This window comes from Cydia pomonella, chromosome 3, assembly GCF_033807575.1.
Source record: "Cydia pomonella isolate Wapato2018A chromosome 3, ilCydPomo1, whole genome shotgun sequence".
In the NCBI taxonomy this organism is placed as follows: Eukaryota; Metazoa; Arthropoda; class Insecta; order Lepidoptera; family Tortricidae; genus Cydia; species Cydia pomonella.
The window spans coordinates 5,323,660-5,340,066 of NC_084705.1; the positions used below are offsets into that span (position 1 = coordinate 5,323,660).

General features: G+C 36.7%; 1 protein-coding gene across 25 annotated transcripts in view; it reads right to left on the reverse strand.

The window, feature by feature from the left end:
• Window positions 1–16,407, reverse strand: part of LOC133515885 (protein tramtrack, beta isoform) — a 526,149-nt gene that overhangs the window by 235,151 nt on the left and 274,591 nt on the right. Inside the window, exon 5 of one of the 25 annotated variants that reach the window (XM_061848499.1) lies at window positions 6,214–6,805. The exons of 23 other annotated variants lie outside the window; for them this stretch is intronic. In XM_061848499.1, the coding sequence (XP_061704483.1) occupies window positions 6,558–6,805 (248 nt within the window). In that variant the 3' untranslated portion in view covers window positions 6,214–6,557. Of the gene's footprint in view, window positions 1–6,213; window positions 6,806–15,279; window positions 15,573–16,407 lie in introns of those variants that run through there. One more of the 25 variants, XM_061848483.1, reaches the window with a different exon arrangement.

A 16,407-nucleotide genomic window follows, 5' to 3' on the forward strand; every position in this document is an offset into this window, starting at 1 on the left:
TCTCATGAAAACTATAGTTGTTCCAATATCAAAAAATAAGACTGGGAACGCCTCAGATAGTTCCAATTATAGGCCAATATCACTAGCAACCACGGTGGCCAAGGTACTTGACGGTTTGCTTGATAACTTACTGGCGAAACACATTAAAACGCAAGATGCGCAGTTTGGTTTCAAACCGGGCCTGTCAACAGAGAGCGCCATTCTTTGTTTCAAGCATACCGTTAAGTATTATGTTGAAGGGAAAACTCCCGTCATTACCTGCTTTTTGGACCTATCAAAGGCGTTCGATACAGTTTCGTATGATATATTATGGGATAAGATGGAAAAGAGAACGAGCACTAAGAGGGAAGTGATTAACCTGTTTCGGTATTGGTACGGGCATCAAACCAACCAGGTGAGATGGGCGGGCGCGCACTCGGACGTGTACAGATTGGAGTGCGGGGTGAGGCAGGGTGGACTTACCTCACCGCGCTTATTCAATCTGTACATGGATGAGCTGATTGTTGGACTCAGCAGCACGAATATCGGATGTTCGGTAGGTGGCACCACGGTGAATAACATTAGCTACGCAGATGATATGGTGCTGCTGTGTCCATCAATCAGTGCGCTAGTGAAACTCCTAAAGGTGTGTGAAGATTATGCGGTCGCTCATGGTCTGAGGTACAATACCAGTAAGAGCGAGCTGTTAGTTTTTAAAGCAGGTAACAAGGCCTTTGACGTACTACCACCGGTCAGCTTGTGTGGTATCGCTCTTAAAAGGGTAACGCGCTTTAAGTATCTCGGACACTGGGTGACCGATAATCTCCAGGACGACGTAGATATAGAGAGGGAGCGCAGGGCATTGGCGGTACGTTGTAATATGTTGTCTCGCAGGTTTGCACGATGTAATAGGAATGTCAAAATAACGCTATTTAAAGCGTTTTGCCAGACCTTTTACACGTGCAGTCTGTGGACAAATTATACTAAAAGGGCCCTCAATGCCCTGCGCGTCCAGTATAACAATGGGTTCAGGATGTTGTTGGGACTGCCTCGCTTTTGTAGCGCGTCAGGTATGTTCGCGGAGGCGCGCACTGATTGCTTTGGTGCAATAATACGCAAAAGGACTGCCTCCCTGATGCGTCGCGTGCGGGACAGTCCCAACAGCCTCTTGCGCCTAGTGTTAGAATCGCCTGCTTGCGCCTTCTGGAAACACTGGGAGGGAGTACATATGGGATCCAGAGGCTTGGTGTATAATTTATTATGAGCTAGTATAGTAGTTAACTAACATAGGATTAAGGGAATGTATACTAACACTATGGACATGGTCCGAAATAAAAATAAATTGAATTGAATTGAATTGAATTGAAAACAATTTCAGCATTTTTTGATATTTTTAAACTTATTTATTACACTAAACAAAACTAAGCTTGTTTATAAATACAGTAAGTAGGTATCTTGCAAGTGTTTGATAAACGTCATAACTTCATAGAAGTTTGACGTTTAAAATAACATTTGCACTGTCGGGGTTGTCAAAATCCCTGCCAACTTATCTTGGTCTGACTCTAGTATCATTAGTATAAATAAAGAGAACATTATTGAGTTTTATTGGGCGTTTCGCTTGAAAACCTGATCCTCACTCGACTTAAAGGACAACAGGGTGCCTAATTAAATGTAATGAGAATGAGTTTATATAAAACGCTCTTGTAACTTGCATGAGTTACATGTGTCATTTACGAATGAAAAGATGATCATAAAACACCTTTTTCTTGTAACTTTTCTTAATGATAATACCATCCACGATTTCAAATTCCGGAGGCATGTGAGTATGGTACAGATGGCAATGAACAATGCTGCGGTCGAGTTTCGTGATCAAACATGCACGGCAGCGGTTCGTGCAGACCCATCGCATCGTTTTTATACCAGGGCCTTGGTGGCTAAACGTGTAGCCGTTGACTATGCAAACATCCTTCCCTCGATTATTTTTGGCCCAAGTAACTGGAAATGTTCAGTAGTTATTATCCTGCTCAAAAAACATTCTTGGAATGATTGGTTAAATTTTTAAATCATAAAAAAAATATGTAGTTTAAAATAAATTCAGCCTTGTAAAGGTTTCAAATTAAACCTAGTAATAGTTTAATATTATGGGTCATTAGATACATTACGTGAAATAAAACAATTTAAACACCATTTACTTTAAATAATAATTTATATTTACTTTTTTTTTAATACTACCTCGGTGGCAAACAAGCATACGGCCCGCCTGATGGCCGATTTACTTATTTAGCTACCACTACAAAAACACAATTTAAATATATGGTTTGTTTAATCGAGGAAGTTGATGTAAATGGAAAAAGCATACAGTCTGTCTCATACGCTAAGTTTGCAATAATGAATTTGTTGCGGACTCCTTTCTAAAACCTTAACTTATTACTATGTATATACTTTATTCCGATCTTTAAAAATTATTGGACGTTGTCATGAATTCGAAGGAGAAAATAAACATCTCGATGAAAGAATCATGGACTATATGCGAAAAGATTGAAAATATATTATAAATAAATAAACAACCGACGAAACGCAACGGTTCGTTCCGTAAGTGCAGACCCAAACTTTTACCCTATAATTTGACTAAATACCCATCACTGATTACAAAGTTCGGGGCAGGATGAGAATGGTCTAAGAGCCCACTCAACACTTCCCGTCCACGCGTGGTCAAGATCTTGGCACGACATCGGTTCGTCCCGTAAGTGCAGACCCATCGGAGCGTGTTGGATTGCCGCTTTTGCAAGCTGAATGTGTATCCGTTGACAATGCACATGTCTTTGTCGCGCTGGTTTTTGACCCAGGACACTGGAAAAGTTAACATATCACAATAAAAATAATAAAGAAACAACATATTTTTTTATATAATTAATATGATATAAAAAAATCATAAGTTAAATTTAAAAAAAAGTTTTATAATATGCAGGGATCGGAAACCGATATTTTTGTATGGGTATGAAAACGGTATTTTTTCGTTCTTTGTTAATTACTTCATTTCTAATTAGGCAATCTTATAATACGAAGTCGTTATCTGAACACACAACTGAGTCCTACATTTAGAGTATAAAATAAACCGAAATATATGGTTATTTCCATGTTTTTGCAAAAAACCTGTTCCGATCCCTGATAATAAGGCAACAACACATACAGATGTATACTCATACCCAAGTATAATTTAAACTGCCAAAAAGAAATGGAATCTACAGTTTCACTAATAATTCATTTTTAATTACAAAATTCGGGGCAGGATGCGAGTGTTCCAGCATAGCGCTGCACACTTTTCTTTCATGCGAAGTTATGACCTTGGCCCGACATTTGGTGGTCCCGTACGTGCAGATCCACCGGAGCGAGTTTGCTTGCCGTCTATGGAGGCAGAACGTGTAGCCGTTGACTACGCATACGTCTTTGCCTCGTTGATTCTTGAACCAGGACACTGCAATATATGATATATTTGTTATAGGTACGCACAAAATTCTTAGAATATTTAAAATTTACTAATGACATGTCCTCGGTTCAAAATTGAGTAGTTTGTGTGTAAGTCTATGATGAATAATGAACATTTGAAACAACAGATTTATATGTTACATGTTAAAAATGACATTTTTTAATATAACTAATTCAGTAAGAAATATGCACACAAAACAATGGTAGAAATAAGTTTTTGGAATATTTTAAAACCAAAATAGATAATCAATACATAAGACTACAATATGTTTTCTACGAACATAAAAGAACTTTAACGAAGAATATAAAGTACAAGTAGACTTACCAACAAAATAAATAGTAAAAACACCTGGAATTCTAGCAGCAATATTGCAAGTAGTATTACAGCAATACGAGTATTACATAATTAACATGGAAAACTATGTAGGTAATGCAATGCTAAAGTACTTCGTGAGGAAGCTGCCAGATACATACCGGCCGGGTACGTATATGTACGTACACATGTTTTATTGATCTTTTTAATTTCTATCAGTCCAACATGTTCTACAAGACCCAGCAGATTCGAATAATATTTCCAAACTATGAAGAATCGCTAACCCGCTGCTAGTAACTAATAAAAGACAAAAAGAAAAAGGGAACGAAAATATGTACATTATTATAATGAATTCATACGGTTATATTTTTCATTCCTATCACTAACCTGGTCTACAATTTAAAATAGATTCCATCTCGAATCGTGTACCGTGGCGGTGGGTGACTATGTTTCAAGTTGGCTTTTACAATCTGTCCTTCCACATTAGTTAGGACTTTCGCTTTGCACTTAACACAACCTGAGTTGGAAGTGCAAACCCACCGCTTTGTGTAGGCAGAGCTGTGCTGGTGGCAGAAACTGAAGCCGTTGACGAGTACCATGGACTTACCGCGGCAGTTCGTCGTCCATGTTACTGAAATTAAAAACATTATTTAACGTTGAGGAACCGCTAATTTTAGAAAGTAACAAGTCAGCAAAGATAAAAAAACGATAAAAAACACAATTTTAATGTATATACGTACATACTTTTTACCTTTATCATTTCTATCAGTTCAACCTGTTCTACCTACAATTAAAAGTAGTCTCAAGTATTTCCAAACAATCAAGAATCGCTAACCCACAGCTAGAAACTAGTAGGTAAATGCACAAAGAGAAAAAGGCGACAGGTAAAGAAACACATAGTTTTATTATATATATACGTTTTATCATTTTAATTTTTATTACTATAACCTATTCTACAATTTAAAGTAGACTCCATCTCGAATCGTGTACTGCGGCGGTCGGTGACTATGTTTCAAATCAGCCTTCACAAGCTGTCCTTCTACATCAGTGAGGACTTTCGCTTTGCACTTTACACAACCAGAGTTGGAAGTGCAAACCCACCGCTTGGTATGGGTAGAAGTTTGTTGATGGCAGAAGCTGTACCCATTGACGAGAACCATCGGCTTGCCGCGAACATTCGTCGTCCAAGTCACTGGGAAATTAAAAGTTTCCAAACATTGAAGAGTAGAAAGAAGTGCATGTATTTCACAGATTTAGCTTTCACTCTGTAAAACTGCATGGAGTCCGACATTTATGGATAGTAAGTAAAATTTTCGATTTTTTTTTAATAAGTACGGATACGCCACGGCTAGAAACGAATAGCTAAAGAAAAACAAATAAAATGAAATGACGACGAGTATACAAAAAAAAATTTAATGTTTACAATTATGGGTAGGACAAGACATCTGATTGAACACATAATACTCATTTACAAAACATGAGTACAAAACTAAAATAAAAGTTAAATTTGGATTAAATAAAACTGTTTTAACTAAATTAAAGCTAGCAGCCAATGAAAAATATTAATAGAAAAATTATGAATAAACCTTAAAAACTAAAAAAAATGCTATCTAAATTACGAAAAGAACACCCCGTCACAAGATCCACTTGCGGCAATGAACCCATAACGTTGGCTGTGTTTCCTCACTGTATTGCGAGCGATATACGCCAGCCCTATGGTCTCCCGAGGTGTCAACCAGCCGTGTCGATAGGGCCCTTATAAAGGCTTTCATGTCTGCCGACCAAGGTCTCATTGTGTCCACTGCAAGCGCCGCAGTCTTGCATCATGAGTGTTCGCGGCGCTTGAGTAGTTGGGCCTGGTAAGCTGCAGGACTGGCCTATGCGCCCTGGATGTTGGACTACGCAAATGTGTCTCCGCATGTAGCTTTCCACATCAATTATCTATGTAAATTTTATCTTTTTTAATTTATACCATTATAACCTACAGTTTCAAGTACATTCCATCTCGAATCGCGTAGTTCGGCGGTGGGTGATCATGTTTCAAATCAGCCTTTACAATCTGTCCTTCCGTATTAATGATAACACGAGCTTTGCACTTAATATGACCAGAATTCGAGGTGCAAATCCACCGTTCCGTGTGGGTATAAGTATGTTGGTGACAAAAACTGTAGCCGTTGATGACGACCATCGACTTGCCACGGGCACTCGTTGTCCAAGTCACTGAAAAATTAAGAGTTAAGATACTTTACATTTAAAGAAATTAAATTGTAAGACATATGTATGTCTTTTACTTGTCCGTTTTAAATCAAATCCACTTGAACCCTTTAAATCTGAACTAGATTAATAAAAATAAATATCAGGATACAAAAATTATGAATTTATTTCAATAGGAAGACAGAAATTTGTGTTTTTTTAGGATTAGAAAGAAATCAACAGAAGCATGAAGTTTTTATTATTATAATTTACTTCAAATTTTTCCCGCAAAGTACCCGATTTGGAATCATGCTCACATCTGCGAAGTTCTTTCCAATCATTAAAACAAAAAAATTATAACCATTAGCTGCTTTTAAGGTAAAATAAATTAAAATGCTAAATTTATTCATATTGTTGGTATTCATTACATTTTATACGACACATTTTACTCAAGTATAATAAAATCTAAAATTCAACCGGACGTATTTCTGACAGTAAAATATTTAACCGTCTCTCTAATGTCCGCAATTTTATAAAATAGCTAAGTAGCCACGATTGAAAAGAGAAGAAAAGATGAATCCAAAAGTTAATTATGGATGGCCATAAAACATGGTTTAATACATACAGTTTTAGAACATCCCACACAGAAAGTTTGTACTCGTTTTTTGCAAACAACACACACCCGGCGATTTTTTGTATTTGTATTCGGCAGACACGGAAACACGTCCAGGTGATGTTGTCTGACCCAATCAGCCTGCACAGTGGCTATGGTCGAATTGGTTGTGTTGGTAATAAAGATCATGTCCTTGCCTCGAGCACTCGTTGTCCAGGTCACTGAAAAATAAAATTAAGAGCATTGTGATATTGAAGGAAAGTAACTTGTAAGACATATGTGTGTGCCTTTTATATTGTCTGCTTCGAATGAAATCCACTTCAGCGGTCGAAAGCTGTTTTTCCACCGAGGATGTGCGAGGTATGAGCTGTGCTGAGCGAGGATCGTCAGCTGAGAATACGTTTGTGCCATATCTATTTTAGACCAAAATCGTTTTTAATGATTCCTAAAATAGCATAAAATATGCTATAATTGACACAAAATTGAAAAAATATATTATTTTTCAAAAATGTTGTTCCATATCCACATCGGTTAACAGAAAATTATCACTAAAGTTGTGACATATCCAAAACTTTGTGTCATGTCATACATACAGTACCGGCCAAAAATATATCACCTTTGTGTTTTTAAGGAAAAACTTTTTTTACATATTCTAAACTATTTCTACCTTACTACATCATGAAGTAGACGATTACTAAGTACGAGTAGTATGTAGACTCATTGGGCGAGCGATGAGAAAACCTGGCCACATATAAAGGTCGTTATTTAGGTTTTCGTTGTTTTTACTTGAATAATATTATAAGACGGTATTCCTATAATCACATATAAACGTGAAATCGTCACTGAAATAAAATAAAAAGACTAAGGTGTGTAACGAATCAAAGATGCCGAAGACTCGTGGGTCGAAAAACTTGGACGCCTGTCAACCGAAAGCTATCTTTATTGGCTACAAGCAGGGGCGTACCCATAAAGAGCTTTCGCAGCAGTTTGGTGTTTCAAAATCGGCGGTTACAAAGCTACTTAATGTTCAATTGGCTACAAAACACGCGGCAGACCACGTTGCACTACACCTGTAGTCGACCGTAATATTTTGCGTGTCTCTCGTGCGAATCCTCGGTTAACAGCGCCGGATATTATCAAAGGAATATCGACCAGGGCAGCTTACTCCATCTGTAAGAACTGTCCGACGTCGTTTACAGACTGCCGGGTTACACGGACGACGTCCTGTAAAGAAACCGCTAATATCTGCGAAGAACCGAAAGGTAAGAGTAGCTTGGTGTAAAGCACGCGAACATGGACACCGCAACAGTTGAGGGCATAATGGACCAGAATTAACACTTAGACATTCTGGACAACGTAATGCTACCTTATGCACGAAGATTTCTGGGCCGTGGATTCGTGTTCCAGCAGGATAACGATCCAAAGCATCGTGCGAAACGTGTCACAGAATGGTTCGAGCGGCGACGTGTGACTCTAATGGACTGGCCAAGTCAATCGCCCAACTAAAAATATAATTGAACCCTTATGGGAAGAACTGGAAATGCCAATCAAAAGTTCTCTCAAATCCAGGAAGAATGGCATAGAATCCCTCAATCTACTATTGAGGCTCTTGTGGAGTCTATGCCTCGACGCTGTGGAGCAGTGATCAAAGCAAAAGTAATACGATGAATATACTGTTACTTCTATACTTATTATTTCAAAGAAATATTCATTATATTATTTTATAAAGCTATAAGTAATATATGTATTCTAGAATCTTAATTATATTGATTACTATAAATATGTTCACACAACAAAACACAAAGGTGATATATTTTTGGCCGGTACTGTACATTGTACGTTTAAAATTTACTCATCAAAAACTGATATGGCAATAATAAAATTGCTTTTATTTCATGATTACCACTTTATTGAAACTATTTGTATAGTACTATAAATAGTAAACATATGTGCCTAAATTATAAATAAGTTGAGTATTCCCTAAATATAACACTTTTCAAAAAAAGAATTGCTTCTTTTCGCTCTCTTGCAAACCAATATAAGTGGCGTATGGCACAAACGTATTATCACCCGACGGGATAGGTAAATAAAGTGATTCAATTGGTTCCTAATGAACACTCTGGTGGAAACGTACCGTACGTACCGTACGTAAAGCTCAGCCTGACATACATCGCAGATATCAGGATATTGTTTTAATATTTTTTTGATTGATAAAATATGCGTAACGCGTATAGAGTACTGTCATTACATAAAACTAGGTAAGATTTAATGGACAATAGTCGACTTTTCACAACATGTTTTTAAAGATAGATAGAAACTGGATAAGGCGTTAATAATAGAAAAATATATTTTTATGGATTAGTCATCTTTATTTACTTCCTAATCAGTTAAATTCTACAGTTTAAAGTAAACCCCATTTCGAATCGAGTACTGCGGGGGCGGGTGGTTATGATCCAGCTCAGTCTTCACAATCTCTCCTTCCCTAGACGTGATGACACGCGCCTTGCACTTTCGGCCTACGGTGCATATCCACCGCGCAGTGTGCATGGAAGTCTGCTGGTGACAGAAACTGTAGCCGTTGACGACTACCATCTTCTTGCCGCGGATATTCCTCGTCCAGGTCACTGGAAAATTACAAATTACAGGTAAACTTTTCAGAAGAAGATCCAACCACAGTAAAAATCACCACTTTTAGGAACCTCTAAAATCCTCAAATAATGTTTTCAGTGTTCTAAAACTCTTAATGTCATTATTTTGTCGCATGAGAAGCCGCAATGTGGAGACATGCCGCTCTCGAGCGGTTTGCCGACCCTTGCTTTTACTGGTTCATTCGAAAATTTCAATCATTGGACCTGAAACCAATATTTATAAATGCCTATCGTAGGCCATGTTGCTCGTGAGCTAGAAGTTGTTGATTGTGTTTTCATATTTGTTACCCTGCCAATACAGTCTTCTATAAATACTCTGTAATTAAGGGCGAAGCGAAGTACGCACGGAATCCATCTTTACAATGATAGATGGAGCGGTAATTCTTGCTTTCAACCGAATGTTGGCTTCTGTTTACACCTATTCCTGAATTTAAATTACTTTCAATATGAAGAATATTACTTTAGATTTAGACTGAGCGATAATTTTTGGCAAAATTTTGCTATATGGAATGTGCAAGAAAGTTGTATAATATATATGAGCCTTTATAATTGGCCATGTTGCTCCTGAGCTACAAGTTGTTGATTGTGATTTAATAAATGCACCCGCGGTATACAAATCTCGGTGCGTAGATAAGATGCCAACTGTCTTTATCACACTAACATGGAAGTGTGATAGAATACCACGATAATAATAAGATAGATAACCACGCTACGCTACGGAGCGTGAACGATTGGCATCTTAGCGTAGGTGGACACCAACGCACCCTGTTGTTGTAAAGTTGGAAGAAGACTGAAATTTGAGATTGTTGTGCGCGCTTCGTTTTTAACTTATGTTTTTAATATGTTGCAAATTGCTCGTTCAATACTGTCGTTTATAGATATATTAGTTACTCTACAATTAAGGGCCAAGCGTCGAATTTTGAACTGGCGTTGTTAATATTTAATATTTATTGACTGCAAAATGTAACTATTCTACATTTAGTAGTAGTAAAATTCTTATTGTACAAAAATGAAAACAAAACAGGAAAAAAAAACACTCATCATTAGTAGAAAGGCGAAAAAGTACTATAAATGAATTTTATGGTACACTCCATCTTGAATCTTGTACTGTGGCGGAGAATGGCCGTGGTGCAGCTCAGCCTTCATAATGTGTCCTTCTGAGGTTGTGATGAGTCGCGCCCTGCACTTGTTAAAACCAGCCGTGCAGATCCAACGCAAGGTGTGCTTAGATTTCCCGTGCTGGTAGAAACTGAAGCCGTTAATGAGAATCAGTCGTTTGCCGCGATGATTTGTCGTCCAGGTCACTGGGAAATTAAACAGGTAGAATTAAAAATATACAAAACCTTGACACATATTATTACAAGACAATACAGCAATACAAACCCTCTTTATTGCACAACGTCATAATAAATTAACAAGGAAACATACATAATATATAAAGACAGAGGTAAGATACAGGCGGCCTTATTTCTAAAGAGCGATCTCTTCTAGACAAAAGGTAGTGGATAAATTAAACTCTTAATTCAACTAATTACAAATATTAATATTGTGATACGTTAGGCTCCAGGGTACAGTGACTCGGTAGAAATTAGTCGGGTACAGTGGCTCAAGTCATTTACGCGTAACGGGCTTGAGCCAGTGTTATATACCCGCTGATATTAAATGTAATTTGTGTTCAGTACGTTTCAATTATCAGACCTAATACTAAACTGATTATACCCCATGTTACTACTGAGCTCGAATATCGGTAAGCGTTTAATAATAGATGCGCACACAGTGTACAAAGCTGATGTAGTAAACTTGGACGATGACCGATATTTGAGACACTAAGCATGCACTCCTATGTTTAAACATCTGTCATCATTCTTTAAATATTGACTTCTATAAATATTCTGTAATTAAGAGTGCAGTACTAAAAAGCAAGCTGGCATAGTTTATATTAAGATAATGAATTGTCGTAGGTACAAATGTTTTACCAGTATCTATTCTAAATTTTATAATAGACTCCATCTTGAATCCTGTACTGAGGTGGCGGATGGCCGTGATGCAGCACAGCTTTCATAATGTGTCCTTCTGAGGTAGTGATTAGTCGCGCCCTGCACTTGCTCACCCCAAACGTGCAGATCCATCGCGAGGAGTGCTTATAATTTTCTTGTTGGTAGAAACTGAAGCCGTTAATGAGGATCAGTTGCTTGCCGAGTACATTTGTCGTCCAGGTCACTGGGAATTTTAAATTTGGAGAGTCTTGTCATATAACACGATACGTAATGCATATAAAATTTATGAACTATCTGCCTTACCTTTTACAATGTTCGTAATAATACTAAAAAATACTGTGTTGAAATGGTTTAATAAAACTGATTGATGATTGCGTAACAATATTAATTTTTCAAGTAGGAAATTCATTTTGTAGAGGAGAGGACCCTCTGAAATGTAGTCTATAGAAGCAGTCGATGCAATACGACCTGTTACAGTCACTACATTTTGTTTTAATTTTTCTCGTTTTCTTGTCTGCCTGCCTACTTTTCATTGTGAGCCTGCATTTTGCGTAGCAACTGACGCAGTTCCTCCTCTTTTCTATTTTAATTAATCTATGAAGTTTCATTCGAAGTATATGAAGTTCTGCAATATAAATTACAGTAATTTGAAAATAAATGACACAAATATTCGTCATGTAACAGCAAAATTTGACATAATGTATAAGTAAATGCTTAATAATTAACAACTGAAATCACTAAACAATGATTGCTGCCACTAAGCAAAATTTCTAGTGTTTAATTTTTCTCTGCGTGATACGTCAGTATTTGAAAGCTTCTATTTCGTGTAGTACAATTCCTAAATAAGGCTGCCTGTCTGGCAAGGTTAGTTCATATTAGTTAGTTCTTTATTTGTTGTACAAAGCTTTTAAAGGTGATGTTAGAAATAAAAGAATACTCTAGTGAAACATTAGAATATTCACTGATATGACACTCGTATCAATGCATTTATTAAAGTCATCAATAATAATAGCCAATAAATTAACTTAAAATTATACCAATTACTTTTTTTCGAAACCCATCAAATTTTGGGTTATTTCTACTCAGAATCACGAGGACTATTGATTTAAAAGTTTTGTGACACATTTTGACATACATTTTGAATGGACCGTCACAAAACTGACACCAAATATTTGTATGAAAAACGCGGGCAATTTTTTATTTGTTTTAATCAACAGTCTTCGTGATTTGCTGCACTTCTTGTTGGTGAACTTATTGGTGCCTTGGCAGCGCCAGGGCATGGTCCGCTCCACGCATTCGTGGGCGAAAACTGTGTAGCCATTCACGATCAAAACGTTATTGCCTCTGAAGTTTTGATACCATTACACTAAAAGAAAGAAATAAAACTAGTGAAAACTGCAAAATTCTAAAAATTCAAGGTCTAAAATCAGCTTTGCGAAATGATATAATACTATCTATACTCATTGCACCCGTCGTAAGTAATAAATTGAATATGTAAAATATTAACGTGATCAGTGCGCAAGCCGAGAAACGATGAAGAAGCCTGCAAGAGTGATAGAGAGACAAAGCGTTTCGTTGTCGAAGAGATAGCGATCATCACGTTGGCTAGGCCTGCTGTATTCTCTTAAGCAACCTTTTATTTTTTTCGATATAGGCACCCTTCTTTGTATTATGAATGATTGCAATACTTGTACGTAAACAAGATATGAGTAGAGCAAGAAAGTAATAACAACCTCTCAGAGTGTTTTATCTCCATCAAAAAGCCCAAACCTTTTTTTCCTAATATCAAATTTTTTAAGGTGCTGTACGGGGCCTTACAATTTAAAATTAAATACACGGTTCGATTTTTAACCAGCTTTAATATATTATTACGTTTACGAATTAGTTTCGTCTACATAGTGACGACTATGACACTGGTAGATGCACAAAAAGTAAGAAACCATTTTTTAAATTACACTTCGCTTACAATAAATGCTAGAAAAACATCTTAAATGGCACAAAAACAAACATAAAGCGGTTATATTTCATATCACAGATAAGAGAACATTAGGTGTTATCGAAAAAGTGTATAAAATTGGTTACATAATGAACATTGAGATCGCTGTTTTGAGCTGACTATTTGAAACTTTCAGTGACAATCATGTCTTACTTATCGTACATTTGTACACATATAAATAAAAACAGTTGTGACGTTTTTTTACCAGAATATTTGGTATAGGTATAGGTAAATAAATACCTATGTAGGTATGTATAAGATTTCATTGAGTAAATTAATACTTTCTCTGAAGATTTTAAATAGCCATACGAAACCCGCTGAATGATTATTAACCGTTCAAATTACATAATATAATTAAGACAGTTTTTGAAAAAAAAAATAGGCCATAACAAAAAATATTGAAGGTTATTAAGATAATAATAACGTACTAACGCTAAATACAAAGATAAACACATTTATGTTGATGGTAAAACCGTTAGATTGTACATTTGTATAGCTTTGTTAGAACTCGTAGAAAATCTTGAACTAGACTCTCTTTTTACACTGTAAATAAGTACTCAAAGTACGTCAATAAAATAATGACGCAACATTGTCTAACTGAGAATAGTTAGGAAAGTAGATAATGCATGGCTTCATTTATGTCTTAATATACTTTTGTTTTTTACATGTTAATTGGTACCCCTTATGTCACGAGAGCCCTTTAAAGAATTTTGCCCGAGAAATAGAATACTTTATGTATATGCCTAAATGCATATGGCTGACTGGTCGTCGACACGCCTCCATTGACGACGTAATTCGGAGCGGTACTTGACCATGATGAAGCGCGTCTTACAGTCAGCGTGTGCAGTATCAAAAGTTGGTGGGAAGGTTGGGTCTCACCGCACGCTTCAAACCGTCTAAAGTTTAAAGTACACGCCTCCATTGATGACGTAATTCGGAGCTGTATGCCCATGCTCTAACTGTGCTGTGAGCAGTTCACAGTTGGGGTACTTGGTCATGATGAAGCGCGCCTTGCAGGTTCCCCAGCGGGTGCAACGCCAGATATTGGTACGCAGATTCGACGCGCCACAGTAGAAGGTGTATCCGCCGACTAGAGCGAGCTGCTTGCCCGATGCGTTGCGGACGAAGCGCACTGGGGAAAGTGACTCGGTTAGTTAGAGGGCAAAGAAATGCATTTAGCTTCAAGTAATAGTAGTAGAGATCAACTGCCATTATTGACGCGGGTTGTCCAGTTGCTCGAGTACGTGCTGATGCTGACATAAGTGGACACTGCGGTACCTAGTTTTAGTATAATCCAGCATAGGTTTCGGTAGATTAAAAAACACATAGACCAGCAAAAATATGATATCATAATAGTATTTTATGTGACTGCTGCATAATGAAAGGTATTAAAATACGAGTGTGGATTTATGAAACGAATGAAATGAGTTTCATAAAAGGATCACACGAGTATTTGAATGTCTAATTACGTACAGTTACATACACTGCTTTATCTGCATCAATATCATTAGCTTCAACAAAACAGAGTAATTTTATACTTACAAACCAATTAAAAATACAGGTTTGTTAATACAAGCCGTTAGTTTATCGTTACTGAATATATTTTAGGGAGGTTATGATATATATGTAGGTAAACACATTTGCAATGTATTTATTTTTAAATAACTTAAAGTTATGTACAATAGGTACATTTAACATTCCTAATAAAATATTGTAAATATAAATAAATAATAAGATTAAACGAATATGTAATTATGTTCATTTACTACGAGTACAAAATGCATTTATATTTACTATTAGACAAGCTTTGTACATCTACTAGTGTACTGCTTATTGACACCTTAATAATGAAGAGTAGAGAAATTTCTTTGAAATTAAGAAGCTAAATAGACAAATATTAATTTTTTGAAGAATTAATTACCTAATTTACTAATGAATGAGTATTTATTTTTTCCATCAATATACCTATGTATTATATGACGTACCTAACTTTAATGTCTAGTTTTCTATATTAAAAGTTGCAATGATTACCTCCTAGGTTTTATATGGGATATTCTCATTTCGCATGCTTAAAACAGTGCTATCTGCGGCATAACTTTTCTCCTCTTCTCAGGTCTGATGAGTATGCCTTCCCTCACGTAGATCTTTGGTGGTTTATGGCTATGTTCGAGATTGGTGACACGGATGATACCGCCGTTGGTGAACGCCTTGAACCTGGCCTTGCACGGGTACCCGGAGGTACACCGCCACATCGCAACCTCGGGGATAATCGCCTGGTCGCAATAGAACGTGTACCCATTCACTACCGCCATCAGCTTGTCAGAGTCGTTTACGTACCATGATATTGCTGCAACAAAACTCAAAATGTAATATCCTAGATCAGGAGAAGCAATCAGTGGAATTAACAACCATAGTGGGCAATAATAGTAAAGCTGTAGCTTTCAAATAATGAGAAAATATCAAATACAAAGTTTCTTCATTTTTAATCGGAGTTTCAAGAAGGAACTACAGTACAGTCAGGTGTAAAAATATGGGTGTACACATCTTACTCAAAAATATGTCCCATAGCATCTTATTCCAGTGTAATAAGAGCGTAGTACCATATTTATGAGACGATTTATTCGATTCGACAGTTTGTCGAGTTGAAAAAAATATTAGAGAGGTACCTAAAACCTTTATTTCTCTACTTATAATAAGGCTTTCAATAAGGCTTTGCCGCGGGCATTCCATTTCGACATTAGCTTAAGCCTACGAATTCACTGTAACATGCACAGCGCAATTACACTTACAACGAAGTTACTTTTGTAATGTATGCTTGTAGCAGAACCCAGCTACGGACTGTATTAAATGACCCATTGCATATGGGAGTGACAGTGACAGCAGACGGTGTTTGTTAAGTACAGACGCTGTTGAATAGGAATGAACTGTGTAAGTATGGGGTTAGCTATATCTGACTTACTCGAAGCTTGACGATGACTAATAAGCTTTAAAATAATATAATAAACTCAGTGTTAACATAACAAATGTTTATTTACTAAACATTACACTTCAACAAGAAAAATACCTTTTTGAAAGTACATTCCTTTGTTGACCATTTAACGATGTGTGTGTGACACTGTGTGTTAATCAGCACAAGATCAAATATTAACATTATGAAATCAGGTACGGTCTCCAGTAGATGA